This window comes from Hippocampus comes, unplaced genomic scaffold (genome assembly GCF_001891065.2).
Source record: "Hippocampus comes isolate QL1 unplaced genomic scaffold, H_comes_QL1_v1.1 scaffold255, whole genome shotgun sequence".
In the NCBI taxonomy this organism is placed as follows: Eukaryota; Metazoa; Chordata; class Actinopteri; order Syngnathiformes; family Syngnathidae; genus Hippocampus; species Hippocampus comes.
In genome coordinates this window covers 602,926-627,800 of record NW_017806034.1, presented here as the reverse complement: position 1 = coordinate 627,800, position 24,875 = coordinate 602,926, and the positions used below count along the sequence as shown (strand labels likewise).

At 43.4% G+C, this 24,875-nt stretch overlaps 2 protein-coding genes across 5 annotated transcripts in view; one reads left to right on the top strand and one right to left on the bottom strand.

The window, feature by feature from the left end:
• Positions 1 to 1,081: 1,081 nt before the first annotated feature.
• Positions 1,082 to 5,962, top strand: LOC109529510 (kelch-like protein 10). Of its 2 annotated transcripts, XM_019892916.1 has the most exons (6): positions 1,082 to 1,295; positions 1,397 to 1,880; positions 2,799 to 3,410; positions 3,588 to 3,737; positions 5,216 to 5,551; positions 5,913 to 5,962. In XM_019892916.1, exons 1-6 carry the CDS (start codon positions 1,150 to 1,152, stop codon positions 5,922 to 5,924), a joined length of 1,740 nt encoding a protein of 579 aa, XP_019748475.1. In that variant the 5' UTR covers positions 1,082 to 1,149; the 3' UTR covers positions 5,925 to 5,962. The 2 variants fall into 2 exon arrangements, with proteins under 2 accessions (XP_019748475.1, XP_019748474.1); XM_019892915.1 differs by lacking the exon at positions 5,913 to 5,962 and having other exon boundaries at positions 5,216 to 5,895.
• Positions 5,963 to 7,126: 1,164 nt separating this feature from the next.
• kirrel1b (kirre like nephrin family adhesion molecule 1b) overlaps positions 7,127 to 24,875 on the bottom strand; it is a 67,144-nt gene continuing 49,395 nt past the window's right edge. For 2 of the 3 annotated variants that reach the window (XM_019892963.1, XM_019892964.1), the window contains exons 3-15: positions 22,430 to 22,579; positions 21,927 to 22,084; positions 19,679 to 19,829; positions 19,105 to 19,210; positions 18,874 to 19,022; positions 18,603 to 18,730; positions 16,839 to 16,965; positions 15,856 to 15,956; positions 14,272 to 14,488; positions 13,354 to 13,461; positions 12,556 to 12,683; positions 11,550 to 11,660; positions 7,127 to 11,392 (exon numbers count right to left, since the gene is read on the bottom strand). In XM_019892963.1, the coding sequence (XP_019748522.1) occupies positions 10,799 to 11,392; positions 11,550 to 11,660; positions 12,556 to 12,683; positions 13,354 to 13,461; positions 14,272 to 14,488; positions 15,856 to 15,956; positions 16,839 to 16,965; positions 18,603 to 18,730; positions 18,874 to 19,022; positions 19,105 to 19,210; positions 19,679 to 19,829; positions 21,927 to 22,084; positions 22,430 to 22,579 (2,228 nt within the window). In that variant the 3' untranslated portion in view covers positions 7,127 to 10,798. The remainder of the gene's footprint in view (positions 11,393 to 11,549; positions 11,661 to 12,555; positions 12,684 to 13,353; positions 13,462 to 14,271; positions 14,489 to 15,855; positions 15,957 to 16,838; positions 16,966 to 18,602; positions 18,731 to 18,873; positions 19,023 to 19,104; positions 19,211 to 19,678; positions 19,830 to 21,926; positions 22,085 to 22,429; positions 22,580 to 24,875) is intronic. The other variant, XM_019892965.1, reaches the window with a different exon arrangement.

Sequence of the window (24,875 nt, the reverse complement as noted above, 5' to 3'; positions counted from 1 at the left end):
GCATCAGGGAGAGATACGGTTTGATGTCTAAACATTTTCAATTTGTGAATTCTGACCAGCATTTGTCATTGTAAAACTTCCACTTCCTTCACCCGATTCAAACCATTTCAAGATTAAAATGTTCTACTCATTTAGGAAATGTGCTATTTTTTTTCCATTCCACATTCAAACATTTCCAAGAAAAAAGTGACTGGATGGCTAATCCAACCTATTTATTTCAAGTAAATTTAATTGAATACTTTCATGTAACCATAATATTCAAAAACACATTGACCCGTGCATGCTGTCTGTAGAACTCATAAAAAAATTCTTCTAAAATCATACATATAAGACAAGGTGGAGATTCAATGTTTTCTATTACTATGTGGTTTGGCAAGTCAAAGCACTCCTGAATTAGAATGCAGTTGGACCAGAAAATGCCTCACTCCATTCATTTGCAAGGGTCAACTTCATTAGATTTGATGGTTAAGACTAAGTTTCAGGCAGAAAGACAACACCTTGCGGACTTGGTTGGCGATGCACAGTGGGGTGACTGCAGAATCACTATGGTGGAGGTTGACGAGTTGGGGGGAAAAAAAAATTCAAACAAGGTCAAGAACCTTGAAACGAGCAAGAAGCACCTTTTCTTTATAAAAAAAAAAAAAAAAAGCCTTTTGGATTTAATATGTTTAGCATGTTATTAGGTTTATCTTCAAGCCTAAATTATCTGAGGATCATGTTCACCTGTTTTGAATTCAGATCTATTCGTCCCATAAATGACGATGGCTCTTCTACGAAGGCAAGAGAGTTCAAACAAAGAGAGTTGGCTTTTGTGCGATCAATGTCCATATGATATCCAGGGTGTAGTCTTCCATCATCCCCAAATTTGCCAGGATAGGCTCAGAGTAAGTTAGCCTTTCTGTTCCCGTCAAAAATGTGTGACATCTTTCAGGCAGTGGAGGATAAAAATGAACAGTGATGTTTTCTTTCAATCCAAAGTGTTGTTGCTTTAATGATGCCAATGATGTAACTACTGATGACGAGGTTGGCTTTTGACATAGAACGCCACCATGATGTAATTGTAACATCCCGCCCTGTGTTAATATTCCCTGCTGAGATATTTCACGAGTAAAAGCCCAACGGGTGTTCCGAGATGGCAAAACAATCAAGATGAGTTACGATGGTAAATATTCATACAGGTCTGTCAATGACGAACTAAGTCGAACAAGGAAACTTAGCGATGCGGTCATCAGGGTTGACAATGCTGAATTTCACATCCACAAAATTATTCTTTGCAAGTGCAGCCACTACTTCAGGTGAGTTGACGATTTCTAGGTAAGCAACCTAAGATGCATGTTTTCGAGAGGAAAAATTAATGATGAATTACGAATTCTATCTCTGTATTCCGAATTTTCAGAGCCCTCTTTCTACGATGGTCAACTTCAGACCAGAGGGTCTACGTCATACATGGTCTGACGGCTCAGTTAATGCAACTATTTGTTGATTTTGCATATGCTGGCTCTGTGTTGGTGACAAAGGACAATGTCAAGGATTTGTTGCTGGCTGCAGACCGGTTCAACATAATTGGCATTGTCCAAACCTGCTGCGCATTTCTAACGGAGCAGCTCTGTCCAGAAAACTGCATTGGCATTTGGCAGTTCACGCGGAACTGCTACACCCCGGATCTACAGCGAAATGCCTTCCAGTATATCCTCTACCACTTTGAAGATGTTGCGAGTTCAAATGAGTTGCAGCAACTCTCCGTACAGGACTTATGCGATATCCTGGACCGGGATGACCTTATGGTAAAAACGGAAAATACTGTGTATGAGGCCATTTTGCACTGGATTGCACATGCACCTTGGGAGCGAGGCGACAACATGGCGGTGCTGCTGGCCAAAGTAAGTCAACAAGCACTTGGGCAATTGGATTTCGTATCCGCAGTATAGGATCTGTAATGTTTTGGGTTAGGGTTTGAGTAAAGGGTTAGGCAAGGAGTTGGGTCTTGAGGATAAAGGGAGAAAGAGTTAGTTTAAGGTTATGGGGAGGGTTAGTGTGGGATTTTGTGCAAGTATAGGGATAGGGTAAAGGGTAGGCTATGGTTAGGTGTGAATAGGTTAGCATAAGGGTGTGGCATTAAAAGACACTAGCTGTAGCTCGGTTTCAGAGGTGACAGCATTAAGGTAATAGTTACGGGTTATGATAAAATGTAACTCGGAGTAGGTTGAGGATTTGAGTTTCAGGTGGGTTCAACACTAGAAGTTAGGATAGGTTTGATCCTAGGGTTCAGAGGCCATTCAGGTAAAAGGATAAATTAGAGTAAGAATTAGGGTGGGATTAGGATTAGCTATGGGAGGACAGTATTAGATATCAAATTTAGGATAGAGTTGGATGAGGCAATACATTAGGCATGGCTTTTGAGTTGGAGTAAGGACCTTACATTTGGGTTGGATTTAGAAGTAGGGTTGGATTTAGGAGTAGGCCCAGTGTTGAGGTTTAGAGTAGGATTATGGTTTGGTAATAAATTACGTAAGGGGTAAATTATGGGTGTCAGGATTGGGGTGGATTTGATTTACAAATTAGGGGTAGGGTACCATAAGGAGCCAGATTGGGGTTGGAGTTAAGGTTGGAGGGAATTATGTCTCTCAAATTTGGTATTCCTGAAGCACTCCACTGACAGCACATGGGGTGCTATACCTTATTTAGAGTCCAGGGTGATCGTACAGATTTTGGGATTAGGTGTCATGGAAACTGGATGTCTGATCACAGTTCCTAGAACCCACCTTGCCTCCAACCTGATTCTAATTTGCACTGTGTAGGTCCGTCTCGCACTGACAAGCGTAGAGTTCATCGCAATCAAGGTGCTGACCAATCATCTGATCCAGGACAGCAGGAAGTGCCTGGACATAGTTGCCTTGGCTACCCGCGTCATGTGCCACATGAACACAAACTCTGTGTGCGGCTATCGCAACCTGGTGGCTCGTCCTCGCCTGCCTTCCGCCATCCTGCTTGCCATTGGCGGCTTCAGCGGCCCCAACCCGACGCACCTCATCGAGGCGTATGATGTGCATGCCAACACCTGGGCTGACTTGGTCGACAACATGGAACATCCACATGCTTACTTCGGCACTGCATTCCTGGGCAACTCTGTCTACTGCGTGGGCGGATTTGACGGCCGGAGGCATTACAACACTGTTCGGCGCTTTGATGTGAACACTCGCACCTGGCACCAGGTAGCGCCCATGCATTTTCGCCGGTGCTCCGTGAGTGTCACGGTGCTAAACGGGCGCGTATATGCCATTGGGGGCGTGGACGGTCGCATAAGACTAAAAAACGCAGAGTACTACATGCCCGAGACAAACCAGTGGACTCTTATCGCCAGTATGCATGAACACAGGAGCGACGCTAGCTGTACCACCCTCAACAACAAGGTAGGTGGTGATAAAAGGTACACTTCAAAAACTAACATCTAAGATCTAAAATTGAAGGTAATTTCACTTCCTAAATTTAGTTTCTCTCATAGTTAGAATTTATTAACATTAGGATGGAGATAATTTTCTGTATTATTCTGCCTTCAATTTACCAGTCAGTCCAACTTTGGGTTCCAGGTTTACGTATGCGGCGGTTTTAACGGAAATGAGCCCTTGCGAACGGCGGAGTATTACAACCCAGAGACCAACCAGTGGACCATGATCGTCCCAATGAACTGCTGTCGCAGTGGCACTGGAGTCATTGCTTATGCCAACCACATTTATGCAGTACGTGCAATACACTGAGTTAGCATGTTAAGAGTTTGGGTCAGCCATTTTAGGACTGGTATGAACGTATAAGGCCTGGTATACACATAGGGACAAGGAGGTCTTGATTTTTTTCGGATGTCAAATGGCAGACTATCTTATGTTTTACAGATTATCCTTTGGTCTGAGGTGTGTTAAGGTGCAGATAATGAGGAAACAGATTGTTGCAGACAATCTTAAATATGAAACATTCAATATTTACAACCAAATGTCTTCCTTGCGGGGAAAGCCAACAACTCTTGAGTCATACCTCAGAATTGAGACATCAAACGGACTTTATACGTTCAATAAGTGGCCGACTGAGAAACAAGGAAATGGTCGTAAATAAAAACAAATGTCCTACCATGTTCTACCTGAAACACTGAAGTCTGGTGGACATTAGAAGTGGAGGGGCAGCTCGCAGAGCTGTAGAACTATATAGTCCGCTTTGATGGTCTACAGAAAATGTTTTCTATGGTGGTTTTCTCAAGAAAAATAGTCCCAAGAACATCATCATTCCCTCCTTTTGGGGTTTCTCTTCCCATATTGCAGCTATTGTTTTTTTGCGGTTGTTGCAGTATCTTCTTTTTTTTTGTTAAAACATGTTTGATCACAAAAATGTTTTTGTCTCGCAGCACTAGATTCTAGGTTGGTGGTGGAACAGTTGGAGCATATGACACACAGCACGATAAAAACTGTTAAATGCCAGATTTTTCTTGTTCACATATTAGGTATGTAACAGATAAACAATATCGAATGTTAGGTCCAGACCAAACACAAAATATCACTTCACCCCATGTGTGTCACATGATTTTGTTCGCAGGGCAACTATATAGTGGTTGCTTCGGGCGGGGAGGAGGAGGGTAGAAGTTTGAATCTTGGTCGTCAATCTGGTATGCAGTGGTAGTGCTAGTACTTTCGCTGCTAAATGTAATCATGCTTGACAGTTTCAACAGCTGTAAATAAGTCACTCCACTTAGCAGATACGCCAACTTCCCCGCTCCTCATTTTCCAAGCCTGCTCCTTTTTGGCTCGGTCCCGGCTGCAATTGGAAGCTGGCTGTGCTGTATACCTCTCGGTCCCACAGATATTGTTTTTATTTCATCGTGCTATTTGTGCTTCTGCTGTTGCTTGTGAACATATTCTTGACGGAAATTGTCTGTCGGTGACAACGCCACAAGAAGTGCACATATGTAAATGAAATGGGTGAAGACCCAAAATTTTCACTTCAAACACTTCATCCACGCTGGCCTGCATGCAACCGTGTTAACTGCACTATATATGGAAACGCGCTGCCAGTAATGCTCAGCTCACGTTCGGTCTGATCACAGAATTAAGAAATTCTCATGCGTGTACCAGGCCTAAGTTAGTCAATCAATAGGGTGGTTAGGTTTGGTTATTCTGGTTAAGGTTCAGGTTAGGGCATGATCTGACTTGTAACTCTCCTCTTCTTTCTTAAGATCGGTGGTTTTGACGGCGATATGCGCCTGTGTAGCGTAGAGGCCTATGACCCCAACACGGACGCTTGGATGCTCTTACCTTCCATGCAGTGTCCACGCAGCAACTTTGGGATCCAGGTACTAGAAGACCGCCTCTTCGTGGCTGGGGGCAATACGGGTGTGTCGGCCACCAACATGGTGGAGTACTATGATGCCCATGCAGCCACGTGGTTCCCTGCCTGTGACATGGCCGTCTCTCGGAGCGCACTCAGTTGCTGTGTTGTTTCTGGTTTGGCGAACGTCGGCCATTTTGTCACACTGCGAAGTGAACTGCCGTGGCTTCAATTGGAGGAAGTGGCCCTGGAAATGGAAGACGACTTTTGAACAATGACATGGAAAGGAACGAAATAAAAAAGTCCACCAGAGGAAATGACAAGCATAATTATGGTGTATGCTAAGTTAGTTAGCTTTTACGAGAGTAACTCTGCTGCTTTCCTCATGTTTATATTCACCAAAATACTCTTCCACGGTGTAACAATTCATCTCTATAAAGGGCCAGAGTAAACAAAAAAGTTGATAGCATTGCTTGCAATTTTTTTAGCTTCGTGATTAGCAACTCTTCTGTCTCTGCTGAACCAATATAGTTTCCTGTTTCCTGCCTCAACACTCCCACAGAGCTCACCCGTTTCTCATTATAACAACCAGGAGGACAAAAGAGGCACTTACTTAACAATATTCTCTTTTGGCGGCTCTTCCACATCCTTGGGGGAAAAAAGCTCCTTGGTGTTTTCATGCTTACAACTAAACACGATCGCCGTGTATGCTAATTTCGCTAACTTATCATGCGAGCAACTCTTCTGCCTCCCACATGGTGTATTTTCCTCATTGACGGTGTTTGAGTGCTCTTGAACGGTTAACCCGGGACATGTGGTCACCCCACGTTTTGCGGAATTTTTTAAATCCTCCTGATTACTCTTCGACATACTTGGCATGCCAATCTGCTAGAAACACTTCTGCCGCCAATAGGGATCAAATTTCCACTCAGTTTTTCATTCGCTCTCTTCTCACAAGATGGCGGCAGCCTCCCACTTACACTCGGAGAACTTGGGGGGCATCTCATTCGCCTCCCACACACAAAAGACTGTGACATCATCTGCGAGGGTGGAAGGGGGGAGCACGGGGGTGGGTTTGCGGGGTGGGGGATAGGTACTTCAGAGGGTGCGCGAAGGACAAACGTCTTGAATTGCATGACATCATTTTGCACTAATATGATCATATATCTTCAGCGGTGCTAGGCATGAGAGGGGCCATAATCCGCCCGACGACTGCTTGAGATGCGAAGGGGGGAATAAAAATGGAGAAGAAAGGGAGGAAGAGGAGGAGAAGTGGAGCTCTGAAGGTTATTTCCGACATTACTCCTGAGCCAGGAGGAGAAAGCAGAACATCAGCGACGGAGCGCTAAGTAAAGATGGCCAGCTGCACACCTAATCTTTTCATTTCTCATCTCCGGGCAACAAGGGGAGACGCGAAGAGAAAAATGAGGACTAAAGGTGATGTCTGTGGAAAAGACGAAAAACAAAGTGGTCAGAAAAGAGAAATGGGGGGGGGAAATGGTGTGTGCGCGTGTGCGTGCGTTGTTGTGGGACGGCTTGAAACGAGGAAGACCCAGAAATTAACACGAAAAAGACAAAACGATCCAGGTTCCTAATTTTTTCATCCCTAAGTTTAACCTAAAAAAAAAACCTACAAATTATTTTCAATTCTTTTTCCTCATATTTCTAGTTTTAGCCGCCCAAAAATTGAAGTCCCATTTAAATGACCAGTTAGTTAGAAAAAGAATTCAACCGAAACCAAACAAATCAACACGCATTGTGAGTAAAATAAAGGTTTTCTTATCTTATCCTATGTAACTGATTATGATTACAAGTATGCTTTTTTTGTATGAAAGTTTTATTTTCTGGAATTGTGTGAAAAAATAACTTACAATTACAATTTGACACATGGATAAAACAATCGTTTTGTTTTAACCTTTTAAATATATATAAAAGTAAAAGACAAACGTGATCTTACATATCAGAATATGTTGTGTCACAGGAAAAGTCAAGACTGGATCATGGAGATGATATGATCTTGACTGTCAATTTTGTTACAACAACAAAAAAAAAAAAAAAACAAACACAAGATAATCGTGTGGGTCAAGTTAGCAAGTCACTACTCCAGCGACTCTTTTGTAATTTGGCTTTGTATGTCCTTGTCGCTGATTTAAATTTTTTTTTTTCTAGCACGTCAGATTTGTTTTTTCATTCTTTTTTAGTTTGACAGTATGAATTTTACCATGTGTTGTAATTTATTATAGATATGACGTTTCAGAAAAAAAAATTCCACTGGAAGTTACATATCATCTAGAATAGTATTGTTTTGTTATTATTATGAACAGTTGACGTGCTCGAGAAAATAAAGAGGGCAGATTTGCAAAAAAATCTAGAAAAGTTTACTTGCATCTCTGATGAAAAATTTAACAATTTGCTGATCGGTGCAATTTTTCATCCTTTCAGCTGTTCTGAGAGGTTTCAAGCTGCGTTTAAAATCGCACGCGCATAGTGAACACAGTCGAGCTCCTTGCAGTGCTTTGGCAGCAGACGTCAAGTACGTGAGCGGATGGAGCCACTGGTGGCTCAGCGAATCCTCCTTCAGCCCCACTTTGCAGAGCGCTTCTTCTCATGAAAGAACATAAAAATAATAATAATAAATCACCATATAGCGAAAGGGGTATTAGTTTGACATTTCCCAAAAGGAGATGACAGTGTTAAAGTGCTGATAATTAAAAGTTCTGAATACCATTCAGAAGGACAAACAGGAAAATTTAACAGGGGAAATTTCTCCATTCAGTTCTCATTGGAAACCCTAACACTGCAAAGCCCAATTCGGAATTGTAATTTGAGACTACTGTAATTTCAAAACCTAGCCACTCTTATTTTTAACCTCAACCCTAGCCTGCAACGGTAATTTTAAATCCCAACCCTGCCTTGGCACCCTACTTTGGACCACTGACCCTCTCTTGAAAGCCTAATTTTAAAGTTAACTTGAAACGTTTACCCTATATTGAAACCATCAGTTTTGTAACCCTAACCTAAGCTGGAATCCATCCTACTTGAAACCCCATTTTGGAACCTGAACTTGATCTTGAAATTCCAATTTCCTGTCTTGAAATCCTAATTTAGAACCCTAATTTGAAACTCTTAAGATTTTGTATTTTTTTAAATTTTTTTAACAGGACACCAAAAGGAACAAAAATATCCAAACCCTCGAAAAACAAGTAAAAAATGTCTCAATTGATTTAACACCAGACTGCTGTTCTGTGCTGAGTTTTGATTGGCCAGTCTGCACTTTTTAGGGTAAGGCTCAGCAAAAATAATCAATATAGTATATATGGGACACCAGTAATAAACACTAAAAGCCAGTCACAAACATACAGCAAAGATTAAAGACCATAAAAAAACAACACATCACCATTGTGTTTTTGCTGCATTGAGGAAGCATTACATGTATGTTTACATGTTGTTTGTGTCATTTACATGTTGTTGGCATGTTGCTGACAGGTTTACAACAGCAAAATGAGCTCCACGGAAGCCTCTGAAGCTTCACCTTGATATGTTAAGACTCCACTGTCGAAAGCCAGCCTGCTGTCCAACCGTCAAAAAAGGCATTCCAGTCACGGAGGACTGGTGGTCTGAGGGACTCTGCTTCAAAAAACAAACCACCAACAACAAAAAAACACCCCCATTCATTCTCTTTGCTGCATAAACATCGTCCTTCCTTGGCGAAAATGTTCCGTTGTAAAAATCCAACAGTGTCCCCTCACACAAAATTTTGAACCTTTGGTCCACATTTTTCTTTTTTTAAATAAAAATACAATAAATGTTCTTTTTTGCAGTTCCCCTCCATCCCCCATTTCAGTATAAATGTGGAGGGAAAAAAAACTATTCTACTGTGCAAGTGACAAGAAACAAACACATTTTGACACTTGAGGATCCAGGGTTGCGGAGGTATTTTTCTTTTCTTTTTCTTTTTTTAAAAAAACAAAAGTCATCAAACGGACTAAAAAGCCGACGTCGAAACGCGTCATGAGTGTAGAAAATCTGCGTGACGCATTGCTACCTACTCCTGGAAGAGAGACTCCCCACACTGGTTTGTGTTTTTTCAACAAGCTGCCATGTTGTTACGGTGCATGGAAAGTTATGTCGCTTTGTTTTGTACAAAATGTCCACATAAAAGCAAGGAATTTCGCAATAAAGACATCCATTTTTTTTTCATGGCAAATGGTTCAAAGTGGATTCCCATGTTAAGACAGCGAGAGCATAAAAACTGACCAGTGCATGGGTGGAGTAGAGCGTTCTCTTGGTATTTTGCCAAACTAGTGAGAAGACGGCATTTTCGCCGTTGTGGGAGCCAACACAGCCATCTCCAGGCAAGTTTTTGCAAATGTAAAATGCAGTCTGATTTGGGTCACCAAATTGCCAGATGTGCCGTGGGCATGCAATCTAATAAACCAGAAGGCCCATTGAGGCATAGCGGGGGTCGACCAAATTCACAAACCTGTTAAGACTTGCCCTGGCACAAAAATGAAGATGTACTCGTTTTTACAGCACAGTCTACTTTCTGCCACCAAATTGTGAGGTGTGACGGAGGCACACCAGCTCCGTCCACCGGAACGCCCAGAGAAGCGCAACAAGGTCCCCAACATGGTGAACTAGACTTGACACAGCATGAAAATAAAAATGGCCCATGTTTAGGCCAAGTGCACGAGCGCTTGTGTATGAAAATAGGGCCTTTAGTGTCGACCAATCATCTAACAGGCCTATCTGACTGGCCTGGACACAAGATGGTGACCCGATGGTGAGACTCAAGTCTCCGAGACGTATCCTGGAGACTAGTCGGGTCGCCAGGCAGTCGTGGTAAATTCAAACATGTTCAATTCCTTTCGGAGACCTTTTTGGAGACTTTTTCTACATCTGCGGCAGGTCTGCGAAATCGCCAAGACCTGCTGGACACATCGCAGAGACATCTCGGCTACTTTGTGGAGCTGTCAATACGCAACGTCCAATTGGTCTTGACAAGACATCGCACTGATGAAAGCTCCAGCAATACTTTGGTCTCCCGAGTTCACAAGCATTCGCCACTTACTGAGATACCAACTTAGATACCTGCATCCACCGATTGGTCGTGAATAATTCCCAACCATGGTGGCCAGCTGAAGTTGCACCGGATTTGACTGAAAATAACTACTGTAATTACATCCATTTTCTGATCCACTTTATCCTCACAAGGATGCCGCCTTCTTCCATTTCAGACTTTCGTCCTTCAGATTTTTTCATGTGTCCTATCATGGCCATTGAATTTCATTTTAATTGGAAAACGATTTTTTTGGAGGGTGAGGCGCTAACGGGGTATTATTGTAAAACATATTTTCAACGGGATACAATTTTAGGTTCTGGTAACCCCAAAGTGTTGGCTGATCAGTCAGAAGTGCTGCTCTTCTTTGTTGATTGTAGTTAGCGCCAATTAGCATGCATATTGCTAACGCCAACGCATGTGGTTTTGCTTTCACACATGAGTCTGCATCCTCTGCGTGTGTCTCTGTGAGTGGTCAGAAGGGGGTGACGAATACGAAAAGCGGGTAGCTGTGTCGTACTTTCCCAGCCCTGCTTCGGGGCTGTGCTGCCCAGGTCCGCTCCCTGGTCCCGTGGGGTACATCTCATAGGCCGGCCCCTCCTCCGCAGGCGGTGCGAAGGCCACGCGATAGCCGTGGTACTGCGAGGGGTACCCGTAGCTGTCGTAGGCAAGTTGGGTGGTGCCGTCCAGCAGCCCGCAGTCCCCCGGGTAGTCCCCCGGTGGGTTGGATGCCGCCTGCTGGGCAGCGGCCGCCGCCCGGGAGAGCGTGCTGAACTGGGCGTAGGTGGAGTGCGAGATGCGGGAAGGGGGGCGCGGGTCATAGCAACCGGCCCGGGAGCCCGGTACTCCGCTGGGGGGGACCGCGCCGCTGGGGGCGGAGGGCGGGGCTGCGGAAACGGTGGCGCCGCCTGCCGCGCTGTTCGCGTTGGGAGAGCGGAAGTCTCCCTGGTAGTGGATGGCGCGGGACTGAGGGCGAGCCTCGTCGTGGGTGGTCGCTCGCACGTTGTAGTAGCCATTTGTTGGATCCTGAAATTGCAAACACAAGTCACGGCCTCGTGAAACTAATTCAAGACCTGGAGCCCAGACCCGCGTTTCTAACACCCTAAACCTAATCTCCAAGCCGAACTTGAAATGGAAACCATCGTATGACACCCTAACTTGAAACTCAAAGCCCATGCGCTACCTTGAGTTCGTAGTCGTCACGCGTGTCGCTCTCACTGCGCACATCCTGCTTGAGGTCCATGTCGTCTTTGAAGGGCTGAGTGGAGGGAGAGAGGGAGACAGAGGGCAGAAACTAAACCGTCAAACGACAAAACACACAGACGGACGGAGGGAGAGGAGGGGCGGACGTCCAGAGAGGAGGAAGACAGGGAGGAGAACAGAGTTGCAACTTTTATTCATTTAGCTCATTCAATTCTTGCCCGACTGACTGATGAAGAATCATTGAAATGCTTTTCGCTAAGTGAATAGTTTTGCGTATGCATGTAATGCTTTCCAGATTCTCTTAATTATAAATAAAACCCAAAAGGAGAATCTACTATTATGAATGATATACTTAAAAATATTTTGTTTAATCATCTCATTAAACAAATCATTTAATTGTAAATACTAAGTACATTTTTAACAAAATATTCAACAGATTTGTATTCTGATTCGTTATCATTTAACTGCCAATAAAATAATGAGATGGAATTAATTGACTATTGTTAATTGAGTCCAAAAATCCAAGTAAAACAATTTTAGATATGAAACAACTGACTGGTTAATCAGATGCGCCATTTTACACGTTTGACATGTATTCATTCATTTAATTCTAATCAACCATTTGTAAAACAATTAACTCACTGATACATTAAAACATGAATCATTGTTTGATTCAACTATTTTACACAATTACATGGATTTGTAATGATTTCTCATCACATAATTGGTTAAATGATTTGTTGTAAATTACAACAAAAAAAATATTAAAATATGAGGCTGAATTATTTTTCCAGTCGTATAATATTTGACATACAAATTTAGATATTCCATGTTCTTTTCCTACCTCAACTAAAAATGAGGTGTCCCATCTGTCTGCTTTAAAAAAAAAAAGAAAACATTTGACTAAAAAAGTCCACCGTTTTCCCAGGTGTGTGTGGGTGTCATGTTGTGGATGTGGCAACCGGTCAACGTGCGCGTGGACTCACCGAGTACATCGCCTTGACCATGCGCGTGGCCGTGGAGACGGTGGCCGCTTCCTCCTCTAGACTGTGCGTCTCCTTGTTGACCGTCTCCACTTTGATGTCGGCTTTGCCCAGCGTCACTCCTCGATGTCCTGGAAGGACAACACAAGCACTTCAGGATCCACTTTACAGTGTCCAGAGTTGGGAGACAAAATCGAGGAAAATGCCCTGGTAAATTTTATTGCTCCAACTGTTCAGTTCATTCAGGACACCTTGGCAAGTATTTTTCACATTCTCAAAATTTCCATTTTTTTTTTTTTTTAGTCGACCCACATTTAAAAAAAAAAGTGTATCTATCAATTCAGCTCCCCCACCAACACCCCAACCCCATCTCACATTCTATTTTTCTTCCCTTTTAATTAATTGTGCAGCATTTTGGTGTGTTTTAATGCACTACATGTTTGCACTGAGGATTGAGAGGAAAGAAATTTCATCTGTGCTGTATGTTGTACATAGAGCATATTTGACAATAAAGATGACCTTGACCCTGACTCAATTTGGACAAATTGCATTCTCCGGCTGGATTTTGATGTTGCTTGAAAAACATGTAGGAAGTTCACCATTTTAAGGTTCACCTCGTCTTCAGACGCTATCTTTATCTGGCATATCCACAATTATTTCAAGAATAATGAGAGGTTGGCGTGTGGGCGTTTGGAGGCTGTTTGCCACGTTGGTATGAATATTCATGAGGTTCATTTGAATACAACGCGAAAGCAGACGGCATATGTCGCAGAAGCTGATTGACGGAGACGAGAAACTCACTGCCTTTGCGTTGGCGGTACAGGAAGAAGGCGAGAGCCAGCAGCAGCGTGAGCAGAAGGATGGACGAGCCCACCGTGCCTCCGGCGATGATGCCCACTGGGACGATGTCTGAAAGGGGCACGAGAAGCAGCGAAACAATGACAGCCTAGGCTCGCGAAATACAGAAAATCAACAGGTTGTTCTGGGGGTGGGAACAAACCCAACAGGTTTTGCACCAAGGTCACATCATGGGTGAACATGCAAAAAGACTACATTTAAAATCGGAATCAACGGCTGTTGCAGTAAGGTCAACCCAAAAAACAAAGTAGACATCCAATTGGTTTTTGCACTCAGGTGACACCATGGGTCAACCCACAAAGCTGATTTCAAACATAGAAATCCAATCCAGTCTTTTCCAGTTTGGTAGTCAACACACGCACGCACGCACACTAAATACAGTTTTGCACATTCATTTAGTCAACCCCCAAACTGTAATTTCAAGCCAACAAGTTTCCCACTAAGGTGATGCCACGGGTCAACCTCAACAAATGACATTTTTACATGCGACGGGTGTTGTTCTAAAAGTGAGACCATGGGTTGACCCAAAAATTGGAAATCCAACAGATGTTGCACAAAGGTAATATCCCCCCGCCCCCACTAAAGTGATACCATGACTTGACTCAAGGAGATTAATTTAACAGTAAAAATTGAACAGGTTTGAACTAACGGCATAGCGCATAGCTTTATCCAAAGCTCTCATTATTTTGGATTTTATTTTGAATTATTGAGGGACTCACAAAATCATGCCACTGGCCCCATGGCTTCATTTGGGGCCCACATTCATTTGGGTTCATTTTGATGATGTAAGTGGACCCCTGCCAAATGTTATCCCGGTTCAGGATTCGTCTGGACTAATGGCCTTTTGTTGTGTTTCCGTACCGGTTTCCTCCAGAGTGATGATCATGGTGCGGGGCCCGAAGGAGTTCCAGGCAGTGCAATTGTATGGCGAGTGGAAGTCGGATTCCATGACGTTGTTGATGGTGAGTGTGGAGAGCACGGCCCCGCCCTGCGACGGCGGCTTGCTTTGCTCTACTGTGTAGCGCTCCATCAACGTGCCTTTCTCCTTCTCCCACACGTTCTCCTTCCATGCCCACACCTACAACACACATGTCGTGGAAGGTTTATGAGCCTTGTCAACTCTCCATTAGGAATGTGAAGGGGAAAAAAAGCAGTGAGGTGCCATCCAAATTGACTACGACACGATGTCCTGACTTGGAAAAAAATGGCGATCATTTGAGCGCGTTTTGCGAAAGGTGCATCGTACCTGGATCACATTGTCAATGAATAATGTCAGATTATGATTGGATCACATTGCAGTGAATCGTATTTTTTCACGACGTAATCTTTGTGAATCACATTGCGTCAGAATTATGTTCATCATATGGCATCACATCATAATTGGGAGTGAATTTTTAAGGCGTCAGATCGATATTGTAGTGAATTGGCTCATATTGGTCCGGTCGTGATTACAGCGTACTACATTGCTTTCTAATTTCAGCACATCGGTTTGCCACTGCGTTATATCGTACCGTATTGTGAGGTGGCAAATCCATCCTTGGTGGAGTAACAACGATTTGACATATCATTGGCCCAATGTCAGATACAAAAGCAGGCCTGCCATATTGATAGCAAAGTCCAGGAAAAGACCGCTTGCCCCCAAGCTTGAAATGCGTTGTAACTCGCTTTACTGAGACTGCAACGGTTAAAATATAAGTGAAATGTGATTAGTCTCGCCGTACATTAGTGCTAGTCACTTCCACCGCATAAATTCCTGCAGATCTACCCTCTTTTATGGAGAAGAATATGCACACAGATGGATTTATTTAGGAATATCTGGCGGCAAATGCACGCGCGCACACACGCGCGCGCACACACACACACACACACACACACACACACACACACACACACACACACACACACACACACACACAGCTCACATTCCATTTTTTATAAGTCCTTGTGTCTGTGCATTAAGCCACGACTATGATGTCGTATCACATTATACGCTCACAGCTCTCTGGCCGGGCTGGGGGTTCTGAAGCCTCCTAAAAGCTCTGATTTCTGTCATGTCGGCGCAGCAAAAATTGGATAATTGCCGCTGAGAGGTGCAGCTAAACGCTGTTTTTTTTTTTTTAAATAGGCGGGGAGGGTGAAAACGTTCCCGCATACGCAAGCTTTGAAATGATCCATCACTTTGTGCTAGAGTGTCGTTCCATCAAGTGTGCTTTGAAGGAAAAAAAATAGGGTTAACAGGTTTCTTCAAAGAAAACTCATGCTGCATTCAAGAGGTTGCGAATGCGACACTCAAGCCAAAAAAGGGGGAAAAAAAAACAAAAAACGGTTGATGCACAATGAGTCCAGGCCACGAGAGAAAAAAGAGGGGGTTCTTTTGCCAGTAATCTGTGTCAATTAGTCTTACTATGGTTAAAAAAGGCATAAATGAGAGACGGATGGACTCACGATCTTGTCCGGTGGGGGCGTGCTGGCGATATAGCACTTAATCTCGCCTCGCTCACCCCGGACGGCGTACTGGACCGGATCGCTGGAGATTATGGGCGGGCCTGGCCGGGGCAAGACACAACATAAGTGAACAGCAGATAGGTAGGGAAAAAAGTTTAGGTAGTCTGATCGCTGGTCAAGAGAACTATGTAGGCAAGTACCTCATGTTACGAGTCACTTGGCTTTTATGATTTTCAAGATGTGTTGCTTGGCGTTGAAAAAAAATATTTTGATTAATTACTCATTGTGTGTTTAAAAAAAAAGCTCCTAACTGGCTGACACGCAAGAATGATTGCTTAATACTAACACATGGGAAACGCCATAGACAGGCTAAAACAATAGTATCAATGTCTTTTTGAGTTGAAGCAACACAAGTAGACAGACAATATAACATTACTTACAGGCATACATTTGTTAACCACTGGGAAAAAAAAAATCCAATTAATATTACTCCATCTATATGACATTGCTACCTGATGACCAAGGAAGAAGAAGATGCTTGCTGAATTAGTTTGAGATCCAAATTGTTTAAAATTTTCCATTTTATTCAGTTACACCATGACTGTACATTTTTATAACGTGCAGCATTTATTGGTATTTTTTATTATGATTTTTTTTTTTTTTGGGTTTAATGACTATTCTATTCATTTCAATAGAAAAACAAAAGTTGTGCTTTTGAGTTCTGCCTGAAATTTGTATTTATAGATAGTTGGGCAGATAAGAAGGTAGGTGGGTTGTAAGTGAGACTTGCTGATGAGTAAATAGGTAAGACATGTAGGCAGAAAGGTGGATGGAAAAGTAGGTAACAGTAAAACAAGAAAGTGAGTAGGCAGGCAGCTCGGAAGTCAAACAGTCTATTAAGTCAACGGGTAAGTTTGTCACGAGGAAAGGTGACTTGGTACTAATACTACATGTATTACATGGACTTGTTGATGGCGACTCACCATTGACTGTGAGCATCACTTCCGTCTCACCCACGCCGATGCGCGGCACGATGGCCTTGCACACGTACTGGCCGGCGTCTGCCTGGCTCACCGACTTCAAGTACAGCTGGTTATTGTTACTAAGCACCTGCACACACATAGCCGTGGACACACAAACATAAGACGTGGACAAGCGCAGACCCCAGTAAACAGCAGAGTCTGCTTGAGAGGCATCACGCTGAGCCAGACAGGGCGAGCGAGAGCTGCATATTTAATTTATAAAACATGTTGATTTACTCAGCAGGCTCCATTAGCTTTTTTCTCCTGGAGCTTTCTCTTAAACTGTTGGGCATGAATTAAAGATTTAAGACACGGAGAGTCTTTATACAAAGTGTCTACTTTACAACTAAGCAAACATTTATGAAGTCTGGCTTTTTTTTTTTTTACCCTCCTCTTAGCACCAATCGAAGGCTTTCTGGAGAATTTCCCAGTAACATGGGGTTTCCCCTCTGTGCTGCTGTCCAGCTGTTTCCAATGTCCCCTTTTTTACAATGTACAGGTACAGGGCAATTTGGATTTAGAGTTGTGCGCCGAGTAGTACCACATTGTGCCGCACTGTGCCGGACAGCACTGAGTTCTACCGGGAGAGATGCAGCATAATCAAGAGAAAGACGAAGAGGCAGAGAAATTCTGCAAAGAAATAAAATAGCTTGGTGGCTAGACAGGATGGGTGACAGATAAATGGCCCGGCATGTAGTCAGAAGAGAGGTACTAAGAAGATATTTAGGTCGGTTAAACCTGAGATTTATGAATACGTTGGAAACTGCAAAAGTAGGGAGGCAAAAAAAATAGAATCTTGCTTCTTCAGAAGTTGCTGATGAGCTGATCCTCTGAAACAAGAAGTGTGTTTCAGCAGGGAGAGATGGAAAACAGGCAGGACATCGGAGCTTGAGGACCAACTTTGGACACCCTTGCGTTAGCTATTTTAACCCTTTCATGTACCCCGTAACCTGATGACATAAGGTGGGTATTGTAGTGACCGCTGTCCCCGAAAGCGTTAATTAACCTAAGTTTAGTGTGTTCTAGATGTTTTAAGTGGCCCGAATGCCTCATTGTTCTGATATTTTGTCCGTGAAAGCAAGTTTTGAGAAAAAAAGCCCAAAACAAAACATTTTCTTAATTATTTTTAGTAAAATACGTTAATCTGATTACATGTGGTATACTGCTTATTCTAGGGTACTTTGGGTTAAAGTTATCATGAAAATTTGTTTTTAAACCATTTAATCTTTTGTATTTCGTCACAAAAAGAAACACATTTTGTACTCCCGGTCAAAACCAAAAGTAGTCAAATGTACCGACTAGAAATAATAACCACTGTATTTATATTACACCTTCTCTGTACAAAGTAACACATTCAAGAAGCATAACACAGTCACAAATGTCACTTTTAACTGCACCAAAGCATGATGGGAAAGCCTCTTCCGATTACTGTTGCTGTCATACATTTAGTGTCAGTCCACTAAGGAGTGCACCAGAAGTGGTGTAAATAGAAAATAAGAGCCACAGGAAGTGCACTGTTAGTTGCACTGAATCTTGCCGTCTTAAGAGCGTTTGGTAAATCTTAAGTAGAAAATGTCTTCTCCCATGTTTGTATACTTTTGCCCATCAAATGCAATTTGACTATCGTTGGAGGGAATGGTCATCTATTTTAGATTGATATACTAATAAAGGTAAACATGCATACCTTCATTAACATGTGAACTAAAGCGGGCAATAATTTCTCACCATGTTGGAGCCTTTCTTGGTCCAGGTGAGGGTAAGCGGCGGGTTTCCAGACCACTTGCAGTTCAGGGTGACGTCAGAGTTCACGTCCACCGTGATGGGCCGCGGTTCTACCACCAGGATGGGTCCGACTGAATCAAAGAGACAGAAGAAGTCGCGCCTGAAGGTAAATGGGCAGATTTTTGGGGCTGGCAGATGTGTAGGTGGGTAAGGCATTGTTTCATGGAACAAACACGGGTTCACAGGATCCAAAGAACACGTCTTTGGTACTTACAATGTACGTCCACCAGTATGCTAACGTTGGTGCTGCCCACCGCGTTGAACACCTGACAGGACACAGGTTCGGTGAAGAAGGAGTGGTCGGCCGTGGTGGCAAACATGCTCTCTCTGGCGCCCTCTAGCAACACGCCGCCCTTCGCCCACCTAATGGAGACACGATAGATAAAATGTTTGATCAGCCCTCTCTAACCGAGTACAGCAGGGGCCCCATTCCAGCCATCCGGACCTGTAGCCCATGATGGGCGGGTTGGCGGTGGCCTGGCAGGTGAAGGTGACCCTCTCGCCCTCCAGGACTGAGCGAGGCTCAATAGACAACGTCACCGTCGGCGGATCTGGAGAAAGCACCAATTATAGACAATATTATGGAGCAGAAAATATATTTTTGTGTGAGTGTTGCAAAACTGTTTTACCGATTAGTAGTTTTTCGCAGATGATCAAGAAAATATGCCTGTGAGTATTAAATTATCGCCTATGTGTTGCTCCACCGTTTGTGTTCAAATACCCGACATGATGCTATTAGTTAGTCCTTTTGTGACAATTTGCATGGTGAGTTAGCATGAAGCTAGCAGACTTTGGGAGGGCAAGTTATGTGAAAATTAAATACACAAATGTTTTATGCTTTGTTTGACGAACTTCAACCTGTTGTGGCAAGAAAACAACTCGAAGTCTCTTGCGAAGGATTGTTCACGAACTGCCAAATGGCTGCTTGTACCTCGAAAACGCATAAATTGTTAAGACCTGGTATCTCAGGTCACCACCGTATTATGTTGGATGTCATTGTTGGTTGAGTCAGAACCTACGGTGCACGTTGAGCATGACGTTGGCCCGCTTGCCCATGGGCACGGCCGGGTTGCTGGCCACGCAGGTGAAGTTGCTGTGGCTGTCGGTGTCCAGCGGCATGATGGGCAGGTAGCTCCTGGTGGTCACTCTCTTTCGGTCTGGCAGCACCTCCTGTCACGACGGGAACATTTGCTTTTATTCATTTTGTTATTTGGGGTCTTATATTCCGCATTTTTTAAAATAAATAAATACAAATAAAATAAAATAAATGAATGGAACAGTGCGTTATGCACGAGTGCCAGAAGATGTCAAAACGTCCATTGGATTGTGTGAGTCGGTGTTTGCTGCTGCGTGTGCACATGTGAGCCGGTGTGTTTGCGGCGAGGCTCTCGGGCATGATTTCACGTCTGGAGTTGAGTGCACGAGAGGGAGAGTGAGCGAGAGCAAGTGTGTGTGTGTGTGTGTGTGTGTGTGTGTGTGTCTGTGTCCGTGTGGGTGGGTGCAGAGGTGGGAGAAAGAGGGCAAAGTGTTCAGATCATGCAAATGATGACATTTAAAAGGTTAGGTGCATTCCCCTTGTTAAGTTGATTATGACAAGATGCATGTTACCAAAATGTGCACTGTATGTCATCTTGACTAAATTGTCTTTCGGGATTCTGAAAGCCTGCGTTTGGTTTCTTGTAGACAACGCTGTCTTCGGTGACTATGAAAATGCTTTTGCTACAAACACATGGAACAAAATCACGCATGTTAAAGAAGCCTGAAGACCACAAAAAACAAATGATAGGTTAAAAAAAAATGTACGGAAAGTGTCCGAAAACATTTTACGTTACAAAAACAAACAATGAATAGTGTTACTCTCAAGAATGTTTCAAAACACATCCGTTTGCCCGAAAATATGCGTGTTACAAAATCAGTAATTTCTGATGACTGAACTGTCCTTGATGATTACGTCACAAATGGTAGAAAGACTTCAATGTGACCTTGACTGAAGAACAACAAGGGCCTTAAAGATAATGAAAACGAGCAAATATAACAAAAAGTTGCAAAACCAGGAATGTGAGGTTAAATGAAGAGTAAACTGTCTTTAGTGATTATCAGAACACGTATGTTTACGCCAATATGCACGTTACATAGACGACGGAAGAGTCTAAATTGTCCTCGAAGACGATGGCAATGTGTATTTCAAACAAACAAATGACTTTAATGATTAGAAAAAAAAAACATGTTACAAACTACACATTCCGTCGATTGAAGTTGTCTTCAATTATTATGAAAAGATGCAACACAAGCACATTACGTTGACTGAGCACTAAACAGTCTTAAGAAACACGTAAAACACGTATGTCAGGTTGACTTTATACTGTAAACACTACAGATGACTGACTGGATCCTGACAAAATGGCCACCGAACGTTAAACTTTTTCCCCCCATGTATGAAAGTGACCTCAAAACTTCTCGTGGAAACAGAGCGCCTTCGTTGTCCCTCAATGGCGTTTTTTTGATTAGCTTTGCTGCTTGTCGACTGTATAAGGTTTTGTTTCTACTTTTTGCACATGACTCCTGAGCTGCTGTCTGCTTTGGGGTAGATACTCCCTAATTCCTCCTTTTCTGTGCCAGAGGCAAAGAGCATAAAAATGAGCCAACAATGAAGATGAAGAAGCTTTGCTGAGAATTTAGAGTGAACTTGTTCTGCTTCTGTAGCGGAATTTGCGCCGTAACCCCTCTTTAATCCAACACTCGGCGTGTGAGATTAAGCGTGGATCTGCCGGAATCGTCTGTTTGTTCGTCTGTTTTTGTACTGCTTCCCATGGAAAGGTTGAGATTTTTTTGTCTGTCATTTTTTTAATCACTTTTAACAAAAAAAATGCGTCACTTGTAGGCAGTGTCTGGGACAGAAATGTCAATCCAGATCTGATTCACATTAGATCCAAATTGGGTGCATGTCTTGACTTTAACACATCATGAATGACACGTTCAGACATTTGGATTGACATGGCCTTCAGCCAATGGGCGGCGGCACTAAATGAGTCAGCCAACGTCTGAAATCCAGTTATCATAAGTGGATGTGTGCAGTCACCAACATTGTAGCGATGCTTAGCTTCCGTGGATTGCTTCGCCTAATAAGCCTTGGTGGAGGTCCTGTTGCGCGCGTGCGTGCGTGTGTGTGTGTGTGTGTGTGTGTGTGTGTGTGTGTGTGTGTGTGTGTGTGTGTGTGTGTGTGTGTGTGTGTGTGTGTGCGTGTGCGTGATGACGTGTTTGAGTCACCGTGGACTGGTGGGCGCCCTCGGCGGGCAGCCCGTTCTTGAGCCACTGGATGTGTGCGGCTGGTTTGGCGCCGCGGGTGATGCAGGTGAGGTTGTGCGGCGTGCCCGCCATGAGCAGCAGCTCCGGGCTGGCCTCCATCACGGGGTCCTCGGGTGGGACTGGAGGACGGAGATACAAACAGACTGTTACTCACCCTTTTCTATTCATGCATGTGTGCGTAAACATGGACGTGTGCTTGTCCCATTTTGTTCTTTTATATAAATATGCATAGCTTGCATTTATAACAAGATATTCCACAGGCAGATACAATATTGAATTTGTGGTGTCATTGCATACAAAACATGGGGTCAAATGATATAATTGGATCAAATGTGTCTTCGTGAACCAATCATGACAAATTTTCCATGTTGTGATGTACTGTAAGTGGATTTTTTTTCAATATCTCCATTACCTCATAATTGCTAAACTTTGAGGGGTGGGGGGTGGTGCTGGCTGTGACTTACTGAGGACGTTGAGCTTGGCCCTCCGCGAGCGCAAGGCGGCCTCGGTGGCCTGGCACTCGTACAGCGAGTCATCGGATAGCTCGGCACGCGAGATCTCCAGGTTGTACTGGCCTGTGTCCAGAGCCCGCAGCACTCGGTACCGAGGCCATGCTGGAAAAAGGAAACAAAAAAATTGACAGCAGTGAAATGTGAACCAAGATTACTTTTTAACCAAACTTGTCAAAAATTGGGTTTGAGATGATCACGAGGAGGCTTTTAGTAGCGTTTGAAGCCCACAAAACATCAAACATGCTCGCTAAAAAGATGATACTTTTATATTTAACCAGGTCAGGGATTTCCAAACTGTGTTATGTGCTCCCCAAGGGCAGCACCAGATTAAAAGTCTTGTATAATGCTACAATGACAAATTCACAGTGAAACCGATTGGTGGGGCACATAGTTGCTTTCATTGTAACAGTCCCAGATCCATTTTTTTAGGGCCTATGTGGGTAAGAAGAGATGGCAGGATGGCTCAGAAACAAATACCTAAACGGAAGCTTGAAACAACATATCTTCCAGCTGCTAAAAATGAAAGCAGAAAGAATGTTTCACTTCACACTATCTCAATCCTAGAAATGACCAAACTTTTACACCATTGCTCTACCCACATTAGACGATGGCCAAAAAAAAAAAAAAGCTCTGTGATTTAATCAACCATCTCTCTATTATACCTGCTTATGACTGGGGCTCATTTCGGAAGAATTTCTTCATCAGAGTTCGGCAGAATACCTTTACAGGGGGTGAGACTGAGTGTAAAATGGTGACTTCAAACCAAAATATGACTTTCTGTTCAATTTGGCAAAGGATCTGCTAGACGTTTTGTGTGTCCTGTTATGAAAGACGTATTATAGTGAAATTTATATTGTATGAAAGACATAATGTATCCTATAAAGATACCGATAGGCTCTATCACAACACTGTATCGATATTTTGTCCAATAATTCTGGAGTATTTTTCAGTGTTACAGACATTATTCTGATTTTTAAAAATATGTATCATATGTGAAAATACTGGGCGGCCCAGCGTTCGAGTGGTTAGAGCGTCAACCTCCGGCCTTCCTGTGTGGAGTTTGCATGTGTTCCCCGTGCCTGCGTGGGTTTTCTCCGGGTACTCCGGCTTCCTCCCACATTCCAAAAACATGCATGAGGCGTGGATGGTTGTTTGTCTACTTGTGCCCTGGGATTGGCTGGCAACCGGTTCAGGGTGTCCCCCCACCTACTGCACGAAGAAAGCTCGGATAGGCTCTAGCATGCCCCCGCGACCCTTGTGAGGATAAAGCGGTTGAGAAAATGGATGGATGATAAATATTGATATTTTGTTGTAAAGAAACCCAAGAATATGATGACGTGATATTTTGCCACAAATTTGTATTTATCTATCGATCTTCCTACCTACCTACCTAAACGTTAGTGCTGGCACCGATGAGCTCAGAGAGAAGATGAAACATTATTATGAACCCCACCTGCATCCCTGTTTTCCCATTTTTATGAGGAGCCTGGAATGGATGAATGGGATTTCCATTCATTTCAATGGGAAAAGCTCATTTGACTTTTCACACTAGCAAGGCGTTTTTCCAACCCCAACATTCGTTCACCTTTGAGCGACGATCACAGAATGACTGCATCAAATTTGCAGCGGCTATACTTTTAGTGTCTTTCTAGTAGCGAAGACGACAAAGAAGGCGAGGACGACACTTTGTCACAGCGCGTTCCATTTAAAGAAGACGAATGGCGGCCGGATGGCGGTGGATGCGGGGTGGGGGGGAAGAAGAGGACGACGTGTTGATCAAATGCAGACGCTTCCCTGGCTGGTGAAGAAGACGGCTGCAAGGACAAAGAGCGTAAAAAAAAAAAGGGGGGGGGGGAAGGGGCTGAGGCAGTCACATAAAGCCAGCGATGATGGAGGGGAGTGCGCGTGCGTGTGAATTAAATTGAGTTGAACACAAAATTCACATCACGTAATGTAAGAGTGTGTGTGTGTGTGTGTGTAAGTGTAAAAATGTTATTGTCAGCTGTCCAGCAGGTTACATAGATTTTTAACAATTTTTTTTTTTTTTAGATCGATCCTGCAATATTGAACTATTTAACCCTTTCAGCAACAGCGGATACTAGAGTGGACAGCTTATGTCATCAGGCTACATGGTGCATGAAAAGGTTAATGATGATTTAATGATGAAATTAACAACAGATTTCATTGAACATTTAAACAATTATTGGACAGAAATGCTTTAATGTTAATAATTATATTACATTTGAGATTTTCCACCTTTTATATTCAATCATACAACACACTAAATACCGCTTGATCCTCACAAGGGTCACGGGGGGTGTTGGAGCCTATCCCAGCCATCTGCGGGCAGTTGGCAGGGGACACCCTGAACCGGTTGCCAGCCAATCGCCGGGCACAC